Raw genomic sequence first — 19,142 nt, forward strand, 5'->3', positions numbered from 1 at the left:
TACAGATCCTTTATACGAAACATCAATGCTACGGTAGAAATGCGTCTGAACTTTCCATGTAATTGCTATCGAACAGACAGACAGACAGACAGACAGACAGACAGACAGACAGACAGACAGACAGACAGACAGACAGACAGACAGACAGACAGACAGATGCATCAATCAATAAACAATAATAAGCTGTGTGCAGTGCGAAGCACGCCATCTAAGCATTGTTAATCACATGCCACTTGCAGCTGGTGGTGGTCGGTTGCCGCCGGCCTCCACACCGCAGGGGTCGTCAAATGCGAGCTGCAGCATGGCCGAGTTTGACGCCTGCATGCGCAAGCTCAGCAGCATCACCGAGTCGGACGAGCTTGCACTCGCCTCCACCAGGCACGAGCTGGACATTCTCTGCAGGTCTGTACAAGCATGCGCCATGACTGAAGGGCGAGAACTTGAGCGGACATTACTTATTGCGCAGCAGGTACTCCTGACTGGGCTTATTTTGCACTTCTTAGCATCAATCTAAGAATAAGAACCATATGGAAGCTACGATAATGACAAACTGAATAATATTTTGCTAAAGAAAAACGGTCAACAGATTATCTATACAGACATGTGCAGAATCTACTTTGAAACTTGGTGTTTTCTTAGCAAACTCCCTCCCCCCCCGAAAGAGAATAAAGAAAGAGAAAGGCATAGCCACTTACGCTCAGATGATTGCGATTAGACACGGACTCATCGTGCCTTTTGTCATCGATTCACCCAGCCCTAATTTGCTGTCGTCTCTAACACTTCACAGCAAAGGAACAATGTAATAGGCTTTTATACTGTTTTTGAGACGATGGCAATTCGGCTGTGGTTTAGTCTGTTTGTACGGCGAGAAGCAGGTATAAAGTAACATGCGATTCTAAACGAGTGGTCAAAGCTACGTTTTTGTTGGAACGACATTGTTGTACGCACTTGCAAATGCACGACGGTCTAACAAAATAGTTTGATACTGCTGAGTATCGGGAATTGCTAAAAACAACTACTTTACCCTCCGTAAAAATTTAGATGCTGAGACATTTAGTTGCGCACTACTAGTTTGGAACCTATGCTTCTATAAATAAGGCAGGGTTGCAGTTTAACATGTTACTATAGCCTTAACTGCACACATCTTTTGACTTTTCTTTCGGATAGCTTTTAGTGTATAGGATGCGTTTATAAAGCTGTCAGATGTACGAGGCAAATGCGGCACAAAAAGAAAAGAAGGAGACGATGGGCCCGGATCGCTCAGAACGGCACGAGCCCCTGAGACGCGCGACCCGAGCTTTGATCGGGAGAGAAGCGGCGCTGCGCTGGCATTATCAACGTGGCTCTGGCCCAAGAAGGTTGGAGCGTCAGCATCGCACAGGCGACAGGAGCCATGGCGGTTCGCTCAAGCCCGCCACGCTGGCCATTCAGGCTGTGGCCGTCGGCCTCGGCGACGTTCGAGCGAGGCTCCTTGGACCTGCTGCAGCCTCTCACGGCGGTGCCGGGCACTCCAGGAAGGATCCCCCTTCAGAGGCAGACCAGCACGTACGATAGTCCCCAGGGCGTCTCGTCGGCACTCGAATAAGTAGCGGCGGAACCCGGCGTTAGGCCTAGCCAGAGAGGCCGGAGTGCGACGTCACCGACAGAGTTCGGGACACCGACATCCGAGACGTACAAGCTGGCCGGCCGATACCAAGGCAGCAAAGCTTGCGGAGTCGGCGGGAGCACCGCTTATGACTAAGAGCTGACGCGCATCGGACTTGGAGATACGTGAGGCGATAGAACTTTGTAAGAGCATGCCTTTTTGTTAGCGCGCAGCCATAGGCTAGGCTTGCCGGACTTTCACGTGGAACGCGCTAAGGACTGACGTGGCCGGCAATAAGGACATTTTTAATCACTGTTAAGTACGTGGCTTAGGGGCTGATGGCTCTTCATGGTGTTTTAGTTATTAGTTTTGCTTTGAGTTTTTGAGTATGGGTAAATTTAAATCTGTTTCCCGTGCTGCCCTGCGTCTGCCGACTCCATCTTTCCTAACATCCGCACGGCCCCGAGATCCGTGACACGCGAAACACCAAAGTGTTCGCGTCAAAAATTGGCGAGCCTGCCAGGATAGAATCCGTACCAGAATACGTCCCACGATAGAATCCGTACCAGGATACGTCCCAGGATAGGATACGTTCAAGGATATTTTTAAGATTCTATTTCGGCCCTGTCACAAATCTTGATGGTTTAGAGATGGAGTGGGAACGCCTGGCGGCAATAGCTAAAGATTTAAACCTTTCAAAGGACGAGGCGATAAAGTTATTCGAGTGCACTCAACAAGAAAAAGAAAAACAACACGAACGAACGTGCGAAGAGCACAAAAGAGAAGAAGAAATTTTGGAGCTGAAGATAAAGCTACCAGAGATGAGTGCGGGCTCTCGTGAAGGCACGAGTACGCCCGCATCGGCGTCATCCGGCTCACCTTCTTCCAGGCCAAGGCAGATTTGCCCTAGGAAATTGATGGCACTTTCGATAAGCGGAGGGATGACCTGTATGCGTATTTGCATCTGTTTGAAAGGATAGCAATCGGGCAAGGCTGGGAGAGGAGCGAGTGGGCTAACGCTTTGAGCCTGTGTTAAGTGGGCGGGGCTCTGAGCGTCTTTTGGGCGTATGCCAGCAGGGGAGTCATTAGACTATTTCAGTTTGACCGCAGAAGGGTTCTGAAAGAAGTTTAGGCCACGTAAGCCTGAAAATTCTGAAACAGGCAAGCAGTTCGCGCGTCGTCTAACAAATTATATTGAGAGATGGATAGAACTGTTCGAGGACAAAACGTATGAAGGGGTTTGCGTCAAAGTCGTGGGTGAACAATTTCTTTCCAGATATAGCAAGAAATTGTAGCAACAAACGACGACGCTAGAAAAAGCACCCAAGTCACAGCGGGAGAGCGAAATTCGCCACCATGAAGACCGACAGAAGGCACTTTTTTAAAGAACTCCTGAAAAGGGGACCAATCTTTGTCGCGAACACTTTGGTGAGTCGCGTGTCACTGATCTCGGGGCCGTGCTGATGTTAGGAGAGGTGGAATCGGGAGGCGCAGGGAAGCACAGCATACAGATTTTAATTTATCCATACTCAAAAACTCAAAGCAACACTGATAACTAAAACACCATGAAGCGCCATCAGCACCTAAGCCACGTACTTAAAAGTGACTAAACACGTCCTTATTGCCGGCCATGTCAGTCTTTAGGGCGTTCCACGTGAAAGTCCGGCAAGCCTAGCCTATGGCTGCGCGTTAACAAAAAGGGATGCTCTTACAATGTTCTATCGCCTCACGTATCTCCAAGTCCGATGCGCGTCAACTCTTGGTCATAGTCGGCGCTCCCGCCGACTTAGCAAGCTTTGCTGCCTTGGTATCGGCCGGCCAGCTCGTACGACTCGGATGTCGGTGTCCCGAACTCTGTCGGTTGCGTGGTATTCCGGCCTCCCTGGCTAGGCCTAATGCCGGGTTCCGCCGCTACTTATTCGAGTGCCGACGAGACGCCCCGGGACTATCGTACGTGCTGGTCTGCCTCTGAAGGGGGACGATTCCTGGAGTGCCCGGCACCACCGTGAGAGGCTGCAGCAGGTCCAAGGAGTCTCGCTCCAACGTCGCCGAGGACCACGGCCACACCCCGAATCGCCAGCGTCACGGGCTTGACCGAACCTCCATGACTCCCGTCGCCTGTGCGATGTTGACGCTTCAACCTTCTTGGGCCAGAGCCACGTTGATAATGCCCGCTCAGCGCCGCTTCTCTCCCGATCACAGCTCGGGTCACGGGCCTCGAGGGCTCGTGCCGTTCGGACCAATTCGGGCACATCGTCCTCTTCTTTTCGACTTGTGCCGCATGCCTCTTACATATGACAAAAGCACCGCCATTCAGCACACTCACGACCAGATTTATGTTACCGCATATCGGTTGTGTACACTAACTGTGCTGGATGTTATAACATACATATATGTATGTGAGTATAGACACAAATAGCGCAAGCAATAGCTAAAGCGTGAACATGGCTAATCTAACTAGATAAGCTTTACACGTAATTTCTACTAGCTGAAATCTGCAATCGTCACGCAGGCAGTTTCCCAACACGGTGCGATTCCTAATCTACATGAAAGAGCCTACGTGAAACCATTATCAGCAATGCAGGCGAACCTGAATGCGCAGGACACGCGCTTACTCCATCTATTCATGCTTGCTCGGCCTTGAATTGGCAGTGATAATAAATAGCGTGCCCAGAATGAGTATGTCCGAAGTGGTTCGTCCCTGCTTGCCTGAACAAGTGCGCATTGCATTGAGCCTTTTTCAACCCCTTTTGCCACGCTTGCAACGGGACCTCGCGGGACACAGCAAGTGGAAGGCGGGCCACCGCTGCGTCGACGAGCACATGTCCCGCTGCTCGGACAGACTCAAGCAGATCCTCTACAACGATGTGGTACACGGCACGCGTCAGGTCATGAATGAGCTGTGCAGCCCGGGAAGTATGCAGAATGGTGAGTGCTCTTGGGGGAAAGAAATCCCCTATCTTTTCTTCCAAGAAAAGATGGGAGGAGTCAGTTAGCTACGTTCGATTTAAAGCACGATATTCAGCCAACAACACCGACCATGATGGAGAAAGAAGGAAAAATATGCGGATCCCACGCACCGTAGGAATCGATGTAAGCTAAGCTTTCTGTGCTGTTTGCTCTAATTGTTGATAATTAGTCGTGATATCGACGGCGAGTGTTTAATTTCTTCAACATTTAGCCCAACACGAGAGTGGTGAGTTGATGTTAAACGTTACCTTGCGTGGGCTACTCCTGTTTGTCTGCGTAGCACACGCAACGCAAATGGGGAGTTTGCTTGAGGCGTTGTTGTGTACCATAACCCATAACCTCTAATAAGGTTGGGCATATTCATCGTCTCACATGCCACATCACATCGTCACAGAAGTATGAAACTTTAATTGAATTATGGCGCCCTACGTGCCAAAACCACAATCGGATCATGAGGCACGCCGCAGTGGCGCACTGCGCATTAATTTTTGACACCGCGGTATTCTTTAACGTGTCCTTAACACTAAGTGCGGAAGCGTTTATTATTTTGCCCCTGTCGAAATGCCACTGCCGTGGTAGGGATCAAACCCGTGACCTGGAGCAATACACGAGCCGGAAAGCTACAGCGGGGGCACAGAAGTGTTGATTTGACGTGTGACCGCTTCCGGAATATCTCCTAGAACCGGCGGTGCGCTTAAATGCGGCTCTGCTTCTGCACACCCTGCGCAAGTTGTCTGCTTGACAAGTTTACATGGCGTTTATGTTTCAGAAGTAGCAGAAACGTGGCGTGCCGTGCTTTGAACTTAAATTTATCCCGTTTGCCAGCAACAGCTGTCGTGTCCTCACCTTTTCCCTATATCCCCCGCTTCCCCCCACCCCCGTATGGGAAGTGCGAGCGAAGAGAGGCAAGGCTGTTCACTGGTTTTGTGACTGGTCGGTTCTACCCATTGTCTGCCTCCGATTCTATCTAGTTTCGCTCTGGACTTGCTTGCTAGTAGAAAGGTAAGCGCTGCAATTTCTGGAGTGCTTTTGCGGGGGATCACGAATAATTACAGTTGCCAACAGGCTAGTGTAACAGACCCCAAAGGAGCTTCAGGGGGCGTTGTGCAGTTCGACGTGGTGCAAAGGTCCGAACGAGTTTCTCGCGTCATCTTTCCTCCCTACCGCGCTTCTGACATGTACACACACACTCTGAACCACCCCCTGACATGGTGGGCCAGACAGCAACAGCAGCACAAGCAGCAGTGGGAAAGTCGAAGGAAGAGGCAAAGAAGCTTCGCCTTACAAAAATTGACTTTTCTGTCCCCACATGGGAGCCTTGTTCACAATAATGTTTACTTGATTGCAAGCAAGGCGACCGCGTGTGGGGGCCGAAATGTCAAGATTTGAAATAATAATCCTTCACATAGCGTTGGCGTCATCTTGCCGATTCTTGTCAACCAGTTGGAAGGTTCTCGACTGCAGCGGCGTCCAGCAGTCTGAGGAAACCCAAGCAGTGCAGCGCTACGAACACACGTTTAAAACGACGCTTTCTTTGCCTCTTTTTTCGACTTTCCCGTTGCCGCCACCGCTGCCGCTGTTTTCTTGCACGTGGCGTCGGGGGTGGTTCAGAGCGTATATATACATTGCAGGAGCGTGGCAGAGAGGAAAGGCGATGCGAGAGAATCGTTTGGACCTTTGCACCGCGTCGAATATGCACAATATCCTCTGTAGCTCCCTGGGCGTCACCGCAACAGCGTCTTGACGGCTGTACTTATCCGTGACCCTCCGCAAAAGCTTTGCAGAAGCTGCAGCACGTACTTTTATACTAACGTGCAACCATCCACAGAGCAAGTATATGGAATAGTATGAAGGAGGGGGGAGAGGAGGCAGATAATGGGATGAACCAATGCATCCACAAAACGAGTCAATAACAACAGCCTCTTCGCTGGCCACTCGCTTACATGGGGGGGGAGGGCGGGAGAGGGAAAATGCGGCGTGAGAAAGCGAGGAAACGCTACTACTAGGGTGCTCGATGTGCGCGCCCCCCTACGTACTCTAGCTACTGCTAGACACGACAGAGGTTGCGGAAAACTGGATATATTTAAGTTGAAGGTACGGTACATTTCTGCTATTTCTGAAAATAAACCCTATGCAAATTCGTCAAGCGGACAATTGACTCACGGCGTGCAGACTCAAAGCCGCATTAAAGCACCGTAGTGTCTAGGCGTCGCGCTTCAATGCAGCACTTCTGCGCACGCCGTGGTAGCTTCGTAGCTATGGCATTGCTCGAGGTTGCGGGCTCTGGCGAAATACAAAAACGCTCGTCTACCTAAGTTTAGGAACTCGTTAGCGAACCCCGGGAGTCAAAATTAATCCGTCGTCAGCCAATACTGCGTGCCTCATAATGCGATTGTGGTTTTGGCGCGTACAGTCCCATAATTCAAGTAAACTTTTAACACTTTTGCAACGATGCGATGGCGCACAATAACGCCTCAAGCGAACATTCCTCGCTCTGTATTCCGTGTACTACGCAGACAAACATCAGTGGTGCACGCACGGTAACATTTAACATCAACTCACCACTCTCGTATTGCACTAAAAGATGCAGAAATTAAACTTTCGTCGTCGACATCACCGCTAATTATCATCAATGAAATCAAACAGAACAGAAAGCTTCGCTTGATTACGTCGATTCCCGCAATACGCATATTTTTGTTTTGCAGTAATTTGCCCCTTACTCTTTTTCTTATTTCGTGCATGCAGTCCCTCACTGTTATTGATAAATCCTTGCTCTCAAGGAAGCGGATACGGTTAGCTTCAGTGAACTCCGAAAGAGTGAATGCCTTCCTGCATGATCTAAATGCAGAAGGAAAGCTGGACTACGGTGACATATAAACCCGAAAATTCCTCGCCACTCCAGTATACTATATAGATACAGCTGTTTTGCTTTTGAACTGCGAAAAGAAAAACAGGTGTTTTTTTTTCTTTGTAACGTTTGGATGTAGTATCTCCATTAAACGCAGCAAAATCGTTACAGTAATCGTAATGAGTGCCCGATGAAGAGAGAGAGAAATTACCTTTATGGCCCAACCGGCTGATCGCCCGATGCCGTCGTCGCTGGTAACACATTCTCATGGCTTTGAGCAATTTAATTATTGTGCTTCTAACTAACCGTACCGACACGTTTACAGCTTAAGATGACATCAGCCTGGGGTGCTATAGCGTGAAGCAATTACAAACTGTTTCTATTCCAATTATGGAACCAGCCCTCCATGACAGATAAAAAATATTTCGGGCTACAATCCACGCCCACCCCCCCTCGCCCTTCGCCTGTCGGTCCCGCGACGTCAAGAAAACCGCAAGAACTCCGCATATCGTATGACCCGTAGACACTGAGTATGCATGATTAGACCGACCGAATGAAAAATTATTTCCGATGCCAGGCCTTTTCCGCCTTAATCCCATCACTATTTGTCAAACGTTTCGGGCAGCGCCAACTTGGACTTCTGTCACGTGACGTCACCAAACCGCGAGAACTCACCTCGTCAAAGTGATCTTTGAGCATTAAACATGCACCGAACAAAAACGTATTTTTTTTTCGGAAATAGCCGGAGACTGGACCGTTCAATTCGAAAGGAAAAAGAGACGTCTGCACTCCGATCGCTCTTCGCGTTGTCACTGACTTGGAGGTGCCGGTGACAACGAATTCATTTGTGTATAATAAAACATTTTACTTGACAGTATTAGCCCCGAGAACGAACACGAGCGGCGCTGCGAGCGCCGCTCGCGTGACGTCAGGGCACGGACTCGCGCCTGTCGTCTGCTACAGTTAGGGCGTTGTCCGGGCGCTTTCTGCGGTGTTTTCGTTTGTTCGCCCTCGTTCTCTCTGCTTGTATACTTAAGGTGGTCGTCTCAAATATATTTTTACGACGTCTTCCTTTGCGAACATTTATTCAAAGAGCTAATTTCTTAGACAACAATGCAGCTCTCGAAGGCAACGCTACAGTGCCAGCCGAAGCGACGCAGACCACCCCATCGCGGGTTTTTCATACGCGGATAGACAATCGCAAAAGCATAGCCTATAGGAATCCAGTTATGATACCATACCTCCCGCGGTGCAACAAGTATTTCAGAAAGCTGGCTATATATGAGTTCTACAGCAGTTACGTTGATTTTATTCCGCTAAAACAGGTTTGCTCACGACGAATAGTTCATGGTACAATATCGAATTTTTGCATTTCCTCACAGAAACGCTCGGCAGTAGCACGGGGACTTAACTAATACTGGAGCTTAGATTCTACACGCCTCACTTGCTTCTTTAACTGTTTGTCAACATTAGGCGGTTCTTCACGTGTTTATTTTTTTAAGCGGCGGAAATTTGAAGTAAAGTTAATGAAGGCTTACGGCTATTTACAGAGTACAAATAGGAATGCACCAATATATATTCCCTTTTCCGTGCTACACGTTCAACTCACCTCTTTAGAGCGCGTTTGTTAATGATTAATAATGTATGCTATGTTCCTCTTTTTTGTCTATGTTACCAAGTGTATATCATTTATTTATTTCAATGCCGCAGTGTGTTTTGCATTGTTATTGTGGAAATATTTCACTGTCCTTTCATATATTGTATAACTGCAATTAACTATGTAAATACTCTACATGACGCGCCGTCGTGTTAGCAGCCATGAGCAATTCGTTTTTTTGGAGGCCTGTTTCAGAGGGGGATGAAAGTAGCAGCAAACTTTTTCAAAAGAAATTCGCGCCTAACTATTTTTTTGCGCAATAATGAATGGCCATATTTGAATAGAACAACACACCAGAGTAATAGGAATCATGATGAGAGCTTCGCTGGGCAGTGTCTTTCTAAAATCAGATAACATGTTGACGCCAATTACCAAATTTTTCTTCCACGTAAAATGCAATGCCTCTCATAGCTAAATACTAAAGGAATGTTAAATGTTTAGCGAAGCATCATACACAACTTCGCGCGTTGAATTTGCAGATATTCTTTTTTAGTCAAAATTTACCGATAGACACGGCGTATATATGCATTGCAAAACCTAGTAGACCCCTTTAACGCTACTTAGCTTGCGATATCCAAGCCGCAAAGTTTCTCGACTCACACACTTTTGAAGAAGAAACTGTGGTTAAGGTATGGCAGCTGAAAGAAGCCGACGTATTCTTCAATACGTACGGCTCGAGCCACCCATGCCCCAAGCATACACGAAGGGAACGAGCGCGCGCGGCAGCCGAGCGAGCTGGAGCGAGCGGCGTCCTGGCCGTGACGTCACTCGCGAGAGGGCGCCACTCCTAATTCTCGGGGCTAATAACGTTGGCGAGGCCTTTTGACACGTATACATCGCGCTGCCTTTTCTTTTCTAGAGGTATCGTTAACATTCCGTTGCACAATGCCGCAGCGATTTCCCACCAGCCACAGCGAACTAAGCAAGCGAAAGCGCGCCTATCACAGACGCCGGCATCAAGCTCTTCATGCGGTATTCTGGTTTGACTGCGCTAGCTCGGCTACAAGCCCTCTCCACTTCTGTGTGCTCCTCGCTTCTTGTCAGTCAATAGGATAAGAAAACTTTTCAAGGTAAGCATTGCTATTCGCTTTGAAAGCGAACAAAAGTGACCACCTATAAACGAGGATAAAACTTGATTCGGCGGTTCAAACAACGCTGCGGGTCACCGCCCTATGCTTGCGTCGGCAGTTACGTAAATTTGACGTCAGGAGATTGGAACAAAAACAGATCGGAATATTTTTAAGTTATAGGGCCCCTGATTCTCACGAAACGAGTTCGATATAACGCCAACAGCGACAGGAAATATCCTTTATTGCTGCACTGCAACCGCCGTAATGGATTCGAGACTTGAACATCACGACCGGAAACACGCTGGTCGGCGAAGGGCAAACGCCGTGGCCTCCACTCAGTGAAGCGTAATTTCTCGTGACGCTAAATATCAGCTGCTTTTTGCACACAGTCGCGCCTCCAGTATATCACGTGTCCCGCCTTTCGAGTAGAGGTATCCTCGGTAGCATTATGCCACGTACGCCGCCGACATTCGCTCCGCAGTGGAAGCCGTCTTTATCTGTTACCACGCAACACGAAGCAATGCAAGACCAAAGAATGGCAGCAGCCAGTGTCATTCGCAAAAGGCTGCATCGGTGCCTATCTTTTGCGGTGTGACCCGAGCGGCAGTCATCGACGAAGCCATCAGTGCCGCCGACAACCACGGCAAAGGCGACACCATTGCGCGCAGTGCTATCTGCGGCTTCAGAACGGAGTTCATCTCCGCAGTCATGGAGAGCACCACGCAAGCTCTCTACTGCGAGCGGCTGTAGCGACGACAGAAAAAAAAAAGATAGACCAGGTCGCATTAGCGCCCGTACAAAAGCCAGCGTCACAGAGGGGGTCATAAAAAAAGGAAATATCGGGTCACGATACCGAAACGCTGGAGAACAGGCATTCAGTTCGCGAATGCCAAAGGCTGCGAAGAGGATGGGGTGCGGAGCACGCGTGATCCTATACCATTTATTACCGTTTCTCCTTTTTCCTAAATTGAGAATCCTTTAACTGCATTTCGTCATTAACGATGCCCTTTCGATGTGATAAGGTGCCGATGGGAGAAAAAAAAAATGCAGACTCTAGGAAAAGTGTGCAGCTGAATGAAGGAAGCTAACTGAGATCACGGTTCCAACTTGGTGTTTTGAAGCGTGTACGGCCCTAAAAGAAACGGTTAAAGGAAGATGAGTTATTGATTTAACAAGCAGAACAAGAGCTAGAATTCGCACATAATAAAAGATGGGTGATGAGGGAATTAGAGGAGGAATCGCCAACATAAATAATGGGAGTTTGAGGGAATCTGACCAGCAGGCCAACAACCTGCTCGTAAATGCTTCCTGAAAGTCAGCACTGCATATTGAGAAACATTTATACATTTCGCCAGCAGATTTTCATCACGTATATGTTACTTGAAACTGGCGCTCAGCATAGGATTTTTGCTGCATATATGACTTCATTAGTTGTGTTTCAACTCTGCAATTGGATCATTTTCCCTAATGTTATGCACTAATTACAAAATATTATACCGAGTAAAACCAGGACTGGCCTCCATACTGCGGCATAGATGTTCAAAGCCAGCGGGGCTACTTCTCCATCTTGCAACGAGTGCAAAGAAGTGGGCGATATAGAACATTTCATCCGGTCCTGCAAGCGCTCATGTCGTCAAAGGAGGAGAGTTCTGGGCAGCATGGAAAGAAGAGGATTTCCTCACGAACGTGCCGGACAGCTGCACTTCTAGAAAGAAACGCAGATAGTACGCTAGGAAGTGCCACGCTTTCTTATCAGATTTCTCCGAGAGAGACGACTCATTGATACATGGTAGCATATTTGGTGCAGAAAGAGACGCTCATACTAATTGCCGGCCAGGTCTGCCAGGCTAACCCCGCCCGTATCAACATCACCACCACTACTACGACCACAGAATCAACCGGAAAAACTTTGTTAATTAACTAACACCACAATGATATTTGTCATGTAAGTAATGTCAGTCTGTTTAAATATTCCGGCTGGTGTTATGAATTGCGTGATCTGCGACAGAATGCGTTAATTCATGAGTTCCCACGATAAATCACCTGGTACACTTATGCCTCACATATTTCGTTAAATGTGTAAGTAAAAACTGCAAGCCATCGTATATACACAAGGATGGGTTCGCCAGGCATGTAAACGTCGAATTCATACTTGTGTGTGCGTGAATGCATGCGTTCTGATATATTCACCTTTTATCAAGCTGCATACGGAGGATGAGCGCTCGACGCTGCATTGCCAATGGAGCGCTTAAAATTCGTGCTGTTCCGGGCTGCCCCACGCATTCGCTCATCGCTGCCTTCGTCGGCATTGGACGCGGTATTCACCTGCCTTCTAGTAAACGCGCACCAACATCCCTACCTGGATGCAACAACCCTACCTACAGTACCATGCAGGTGATAACCAGTTCTTCGGATGGCAACCGCGGTCATTCACCAGCAGCGATACTACTATCAGCGCAGGACATACAGAATATCTAAGCTGCTGCCCGTGTACCGTACGGTGGCGTCTTTGCTTATCTTTTTCTGAGTGAAGCTTGTCGCCGTAGTTGCTTAGTGGCTATGGTGTTGGGCTGCTAAGCACGAGGTCGCGGGATCGAATCCCGGCCACGGCGCGGGCGCATTTTGATGAGAGCGAAAACACCCGTGCAGTTAGATTTAGGTGCACGTTATAGAACTCCTGGTGGTGCAAATTTCTGGCGTCCCCCACTACGACGTGCCTCATAATCAGATCGGGTTTTTGGCACGTAAAACCCCATAACATAAGTTGACGTCTAGCGCTCTGTCCCATCTCTTTTTTTTTTCCTTAGTCTTATTCATGCTTGTAACTATATCAGAGCAACTACATCAACACCAACTGGCCGAACTTTCTGCGTCAATTTCCCGTTCATTTTTAGCGAATGCTAAAGCGCGCTTCACACAAATAACTACACTGTAGACGCGACAAACATCATCTTCGCGCTGCGCGTCTAGTTTCGTTCAACTGAGCCTATGTGTGCACAGATTCTACACACGGGCAAAGAAGAATTGGAATGCGCGAATGCCGTCAGCGAAACGGCAAATTTTCAAAAACGCCACGATCTTGCGCGGCGTAGGAGGTGGCACAACTCGCGCAGACGACGCCTACTGAATGCCGGAAGTACAACTTTGAACGCAGTGGTATTTTAGCCTTTCTAGGCTCATGGTGAAGTTTGTGTCAGCCGAAGCTCTGGCATCACATGTGTCGGACCTTGCCACGGAGTAGGTTCCGTTTACAGCGTGAGATTGGCTTATTACCTACCACGACATCTGCCCTCACTACCGATTTGACCGTTTAACCTTTCCGCTACTCATGGGCTAATCCCCGCGCAGGCGTGAAGTTCTGTGGCGACAGCTGCAAACTCGCACTTCTCCCTCCCCTTCATCCCTCCATTTACCTTTCCCCCTCTTGCAAATTCTGCGTCTCTCTCAAAGCAGACTTAAGCCACATCATGAGGGGGTGCCCTAAGCGCCCCCTTCCCCCTTTCCTCAATTAATTAATATCTAGTGAGGAGCAGTGGGAGGCTGCCTTACGCAACTCGAGCCCCGACCTTCAGGAGGCCATCCTGGAGTGGGCTGAGAGGATAGAGGAGGTATACTTGAAGTAGTTCCTCCCCCACCCTCTATTCTGTTGCCCCCTTCCCTTTAATAAGGGATAAATAAACTTTTCATCATCATCAGCCGAAGCGTCATCACGCCATATGAAGACAGATGAAAGAATGAAAAATTGTTGAAAGTGACAGTTAGTGAATTATAACGTTATAATAGAGATATATAGAGGTTAATAATTACTAGTAATGACTTATAATGACTACTAATGATCTATAATGACTACTAATGTCTCCGATATGACCAATATGTCTGACGACGGCTTGTAATGACCGCAATTGATTAGAAGTGACTAGAAATGTCTATTAATTAGTAGTAGTGACTAAAATGACTAACAACGACTTGTAGTGACTACTAATGACTACGAAACGACCAATTTGTCTTAACGGCCAACTGTAACGACTACAATAAGTTAAAATGACTAAAAATGCTTAGTAATGACCAGTAACCACTAATAATGATTGAAATGATTTGTAATGACTACTAGTGAGTATAATATGACCAACATGACTAACGACAGCTTGTAGTGACCACAACTGATTACAAACGACTAAAGATGCTTAGTAGTTAGCAGTAATGACTAATAATGACTGAAATGACTTCTAATGACTACAAAATGACAAATTTGTCTAACTACAACTTGTAACGACTACAATTAATTAGAAATGTCTAGAATGCTTAGTACTGACCAGTAATAAATAATGACTAAAATGACCTGTATTGACTACTAATGACTACGATACGACCAATATGTCTAACAACGGCTTTTAATGGCCACAATTACTTACAAATTATTAAAAATGCTTAGTAGTGAGCAGCAATGACTACAAGAAAGTAGAGAAAGAGAAGAGGCAGAGAGAAAGAGGCGAATGATAAGAGGAGGAAGAGTAGGCTTTCGCCGTTCACATCTTAAGAGAGATCATAAAAGACCCTGTAATTTTTAAAATAATTTTTAACACATGGAACATAACGAGCATTGTTACCGTTTCCGGCACTTTTGTGGCCATTGATAGAGTTAATGTCGCTCGTGACGTTTACCCACATCTAGCGAAAAGTCGTATGAGAGTGCTATGGCGTTATGTGCAGCATCGACTGCAGGAGTTTGACGGAGCCATAGGGAAGCATGACAAATATCTTAAGCGACATTGTACGTTCCCCAACGCATCTAACTGAGGAATGTTTTGCTCAGGTGTTCACAGAAGCATTGTATTGAGTCTATAAGTACGATTTATTACCTTACTCAAAGAGCTTGCAGGACCCCCTAAAACCTGTACTTCTATCTTTCTTTATTACACTTAATCTGCGCCCTTAGATTATGACAATCAGGCTGTTGTACAAGAAAGAAGTAAAGGAACAAAAAGCCCAAATGATAATGCTGTATCAATTTACTTGTCAGAATATAATCCCCGCTAGGTTCTTGCTTGAAACGATGCTACGCTGAGGGCGCACAAAACGTTGCCAGCATCTCCTAATCATCATATCTAAAAATAAAGAAAAACATAGTCATTCATGCCCTATGGTGCAGATTACCTTCGGCTGGCGCCGTGTTTCAAGAGCCTGTTCGTGGAAGGTGGCAAATGCTCGCAGAAATACAAGAGCATGATCCAGTGGTCCAAGGCATCCACCGACATGACAGAAGCCGCCAACGTCGAAGAAGGCCTCCGCAGGACCTGCTGGTACGTGTGATTGCTCCACAAAAGTCTTCCATTTGTGTAGGCTAACAGCTTTTAACCGAAGTGAGGCGCAGTCGCATGGCGGACAGTACCGTAGTTTTCCTGCCAGCCTTGATTTATCACGAAATGAGCTTGAGAAGCACAGTTCGCGCTCCCAACTTGGGAAACTGTTCTCCCTCATTGTCCCTGGAGTGAACGAGGCTATCTGTGAGAGAAAGTTAATTCAGAGCCCGTATTTATATTTCGTAAGGAATACTTTCGTTTCCTCATTGTCGCCGGGGTCGGTCACGTGGCGGCACCAATAGTAATACCAGGCCCAGTCAAGTCCACTCCAGGCAGTGCGGTCGCGGTCGGTCTGCTTTCTACTAAGGCCTTGATGCATTCTGAGGGAAAAAAACCTGATTGCACTGATTTCAAACACGCACTAACTCTTCTTATAAAGTGCAAAATTCAACATATAAGCTTCACCAAGTAATGCATACAGCATAAATTACCTCTCCCTCGTAGAACGTTGCCCAAAGTTGATGATTTGACGCGACGCACAATCATCGTCATTGTTTCGACTAGCTCTGAAGAAAACTCACTAGTGAAAGTCCGTCATAACTGCATATGCATAGGTGTGGCTAGTTATGCAACATCAATGTAACAAACGGCGCCTTTCAAAGAGATGGGCAACAATTATAATAATAATAATAATTTATTTCTGCCTCAAAAAATACAGACAGGGGGAGCTGCAGAAAAAGCTGTGGTAAACAGCTTGACTAGCCCGATCTCACACCTTGAACATAGACTGGTTCGCCCATCTCTCCAAGTTGGGTCGCGGGTTCGAATGCCTTAAGCTTACGTTAACACCAAAGTTCGTGGGCTAGATTCTCGACCTTCACGATGTCAACTGGAATCCAACTTGGAGCTATGACCCGGTTGGCCATATTCAATCGAACCAACTTGGAACTTGAATTTGGGTGCCATAACGCCGGACAACGGATTTTTCAACCCACGAGCCATCTGAGACTTTCACCTTAAAAATATCATTTAAAGCGTATGCTGGTGATGGTGGCAGTAGTGATGTTGCTAGAGAGATGATTAGCCAAAACAGCAGGCCTCAGGAGAACGCGTCAATCGCTCAGATTGCTACCAAGAGATATTAGGGTCGCAAATAACGTCCTCAAGCATTCGTTGAATATATATATATATATATATATATATATATATATATATATATATATATACACACATATATATATATATATGTGTGTGTGTGTGTGTGTGTGTGTGTGTGTGTGTGTGTGTGTGTGCTTTTGTTTCGAACTCTTCAGATCGAGGGCGTCATTTAGTGCAGCATAGAAATGAGACCCAGTGCTTAGTTTTCTGCGATGGGCTTCCCAGGGAAAGATATACCCAGCCGGAGAAGCGGGGTGGCTTTGGAGGCCACAATAATGCGGAATGAGCCTCGTGCGTGGCTTTCTTTCCTGAGAACGCCCAAGGACAAGAAGACACCTTTTGCATATGTAATTTCTGGACGTTCATATTAACCCTTCCAAGGGCCAATTAATTCTGTTCATTGAAAACGTACTTTAACTGCATTCGTTGGATGTTCAGAATGGTAAAAAGCGTACAGCTGCAGATAGATTAATATTCTTGCGTTCTTTAGTGAGTTTTCTTACGCTTAGAGAATGTGGAATCCATGCGAAAATTCACTACTGGAAAATCAGATATGAGAACGTAAATTATTTCTTGTCTAGTAGCCTTTCAAGAGACAAAGAGGAGAGATTTATTTTTTAAAAACATTATTGGGTTTTACGTGCCACAACCATTTTCTGAGGCACGCCATAGTGGAGGACTGCGGAAATTTGGACCACCTTGGGATCTTTAACGTGCAGCTAAATCTAAGTACACGGGTGTTTCGCATTTCGCCGCCATCGAAATGCGGCCGCCGTGGCCGGGATTCGATCCCGTGACCTCGTGGTCAGCAGGCTAACACCATAGCCACTGAGCAACCACGGCGGGTGGCGATTTATTTTAACAAATGCAGAGAGGTCGGCGTGAGTTATAACTTGCTCTTACCTGGTACACTACACAGGGGAAAAGGTACGTGGAGGAAAAGAGCTGATGAATGGTGGTGATGGTGTGAGGAAGAGATGCGTATGTACAAGTTCACAGAGTTGTAGCATGTCTAAACCAGTGCGTCCAACCCAGTGGATTGTAGGAAGGTTGTAGCGGCACTTCTTATCGGGGCGGCGCTGTCTGCATTAGGCCAAGGACCTAAAAGAAACTCGTCTGATAGCGGTCTCTTATAGATCGCTGCAATGGAAGAGACAAGTTGCTGTCGTTCTTGCGCGTACGCAGGACACACGCAAAAAAAATGGAGGACGCTTAAGCTTCGCCTTCAAGAGTGGAACGCGATAGCGTTATCGCACCCCGTTCGCACCGCCTACTCAAACACGCTACGCCAGCCAAACGTCGCGATCGGCACAGATAGCCGGGCCCCGACGCGCCATGAAGGCGGACGCGATCATGGGGCGAGGGGCGCGCCATGTGTCGGGCAGTGCCATACATTGCGAGGAAGGTGTCTTCTGTGTTTGCCGCGAGATGGCTCTGCGTGTGCGCAGAGCGCAAAAAAAATGTAGCGGCAACGTACTTCGCTACTCGTGAAACTGGGACTTCTGTAAGTCACATGGTCATAATTACCGATATACACCGCAGTGTAACTTTCTACGGCTCGTTTCTAAGGCAACACCGCATTCACTAGAGGCGATTTTGTCGCGTTTTGAAGGAACGAACTCGTGGCTGAGTGGTAGCGTCTCACACTCCGGAGACCCTGGTTCGGTTCCGACCAGCCCATCTTGCAAGATGCATTTTTTTATTTATGAAGTGCCTTCTGGGATTTATCGCTCACGGCCAACGCCGCTGACGCCGACGACACCGGTTTTTCTGCGACACGAGCTCCTTAACGCTGTCGCGTTAATATATGATGAAGTGTTTCTGGTACCTGACAGTATTCACAGTTTGGGCTAGTATCACTGCCACATGTGTATAACGGTTGGCGAATGCGACACCAAGCCGACTCCGGTGCACCGTGCTCTTTTGGCTTCTTTTGAGCTTGTGAGGCATACGAACCACTTCTTGGTCCCATTTGTGTACTCGCTTGTGTCGTCGATCTGGTTGGGTCCAGCGGTCCAACGTACGGTTGTGTATTACGCGAGGCAGTAGGGTAATTGTGTCTGTTCGTGAGAAAGAAATGCTTACATCAGAAGCATTATTTAAAGCAGTTTTCGCTTCAGCGTGGCCTGTTCGTTCCCTATCACGCCGCAGTTTGAAGGTATCCACTAAAGGTGGCGTTATGGCCACTTCTGTTTGCGTGGTGGAGGTGCTCTGTAATTTCTACAGCCATGTAATACTACGGCCCCCGTCTGAGGACACAGAGAATCGTTGGGAGAGCTGGCTTCGACTCGCAGAATATCATCCATGCGTTAGGAGGCTCCTCGGAGGGAAATCGAAGTGCCTCCCGAAAAGCAGCAGGTTTTGCGGCAGTAGTAGGCTTTAAAAGCACCCATACAGCCATTTGAAAAGTATCCCTGGTGCGAAGCATAGTGAAAAACAATGACAGAAGTTAAACCGCTAGATACAACGACATACTGACATCGGGCAAAAACACGCGGCCGTCTACCTTCCCACTCGTTTTACAGAAAACATATTGCACATCTTCCTTTTTAAT

The 19,142-nt window shown here is 47.4% G+C and overlaps 1 protein-coding gene across 1 annotated transcript in view; it reads left to right on the plus strand.

Annotated features, from left to right (window-relative positions):
* Window positions 1-226: 226 nt before the first annotated feature.
* LOC135904508 (uncharacterized) overlaps window positions 227-19,142 on the plus strand; it is a 40,289-nt gene continuing 21,373 nt past the window's right edge. Inside the window, exons 1-3 of the mRNA XM_065435292.1 lie at window positions 227-402; window positions 4,371-4,513; window positions 15,280-15,430. Of these exons, the coding sequence (XP_065291364.1) occupies window positions 227-402; window positions 4,371-4,513; window positions 15,280-15,430 (470 nt within the window). The remainder of the gene's footprint in view (window positions 403-4,370; window positions 4,514-15,279; window positions 15,431-19,142) is intronic.

This window comes from Dermacentor albipictus, chromosome 2 (genome assembly GCF_038994185.2).
Source record: "Dermacentor albipictus isolate Rhodes 1998 colony chromosome 2, USDA_Dalb.pri_finalv2, whole genome shotgun sequence".
Taxonomy (NCBI): Eukaryota; Metazoa; Arthropoda; class Arachnida; order Ixodida; family Ixodidae; genus Dermacentor; species Dermacentor albipictus.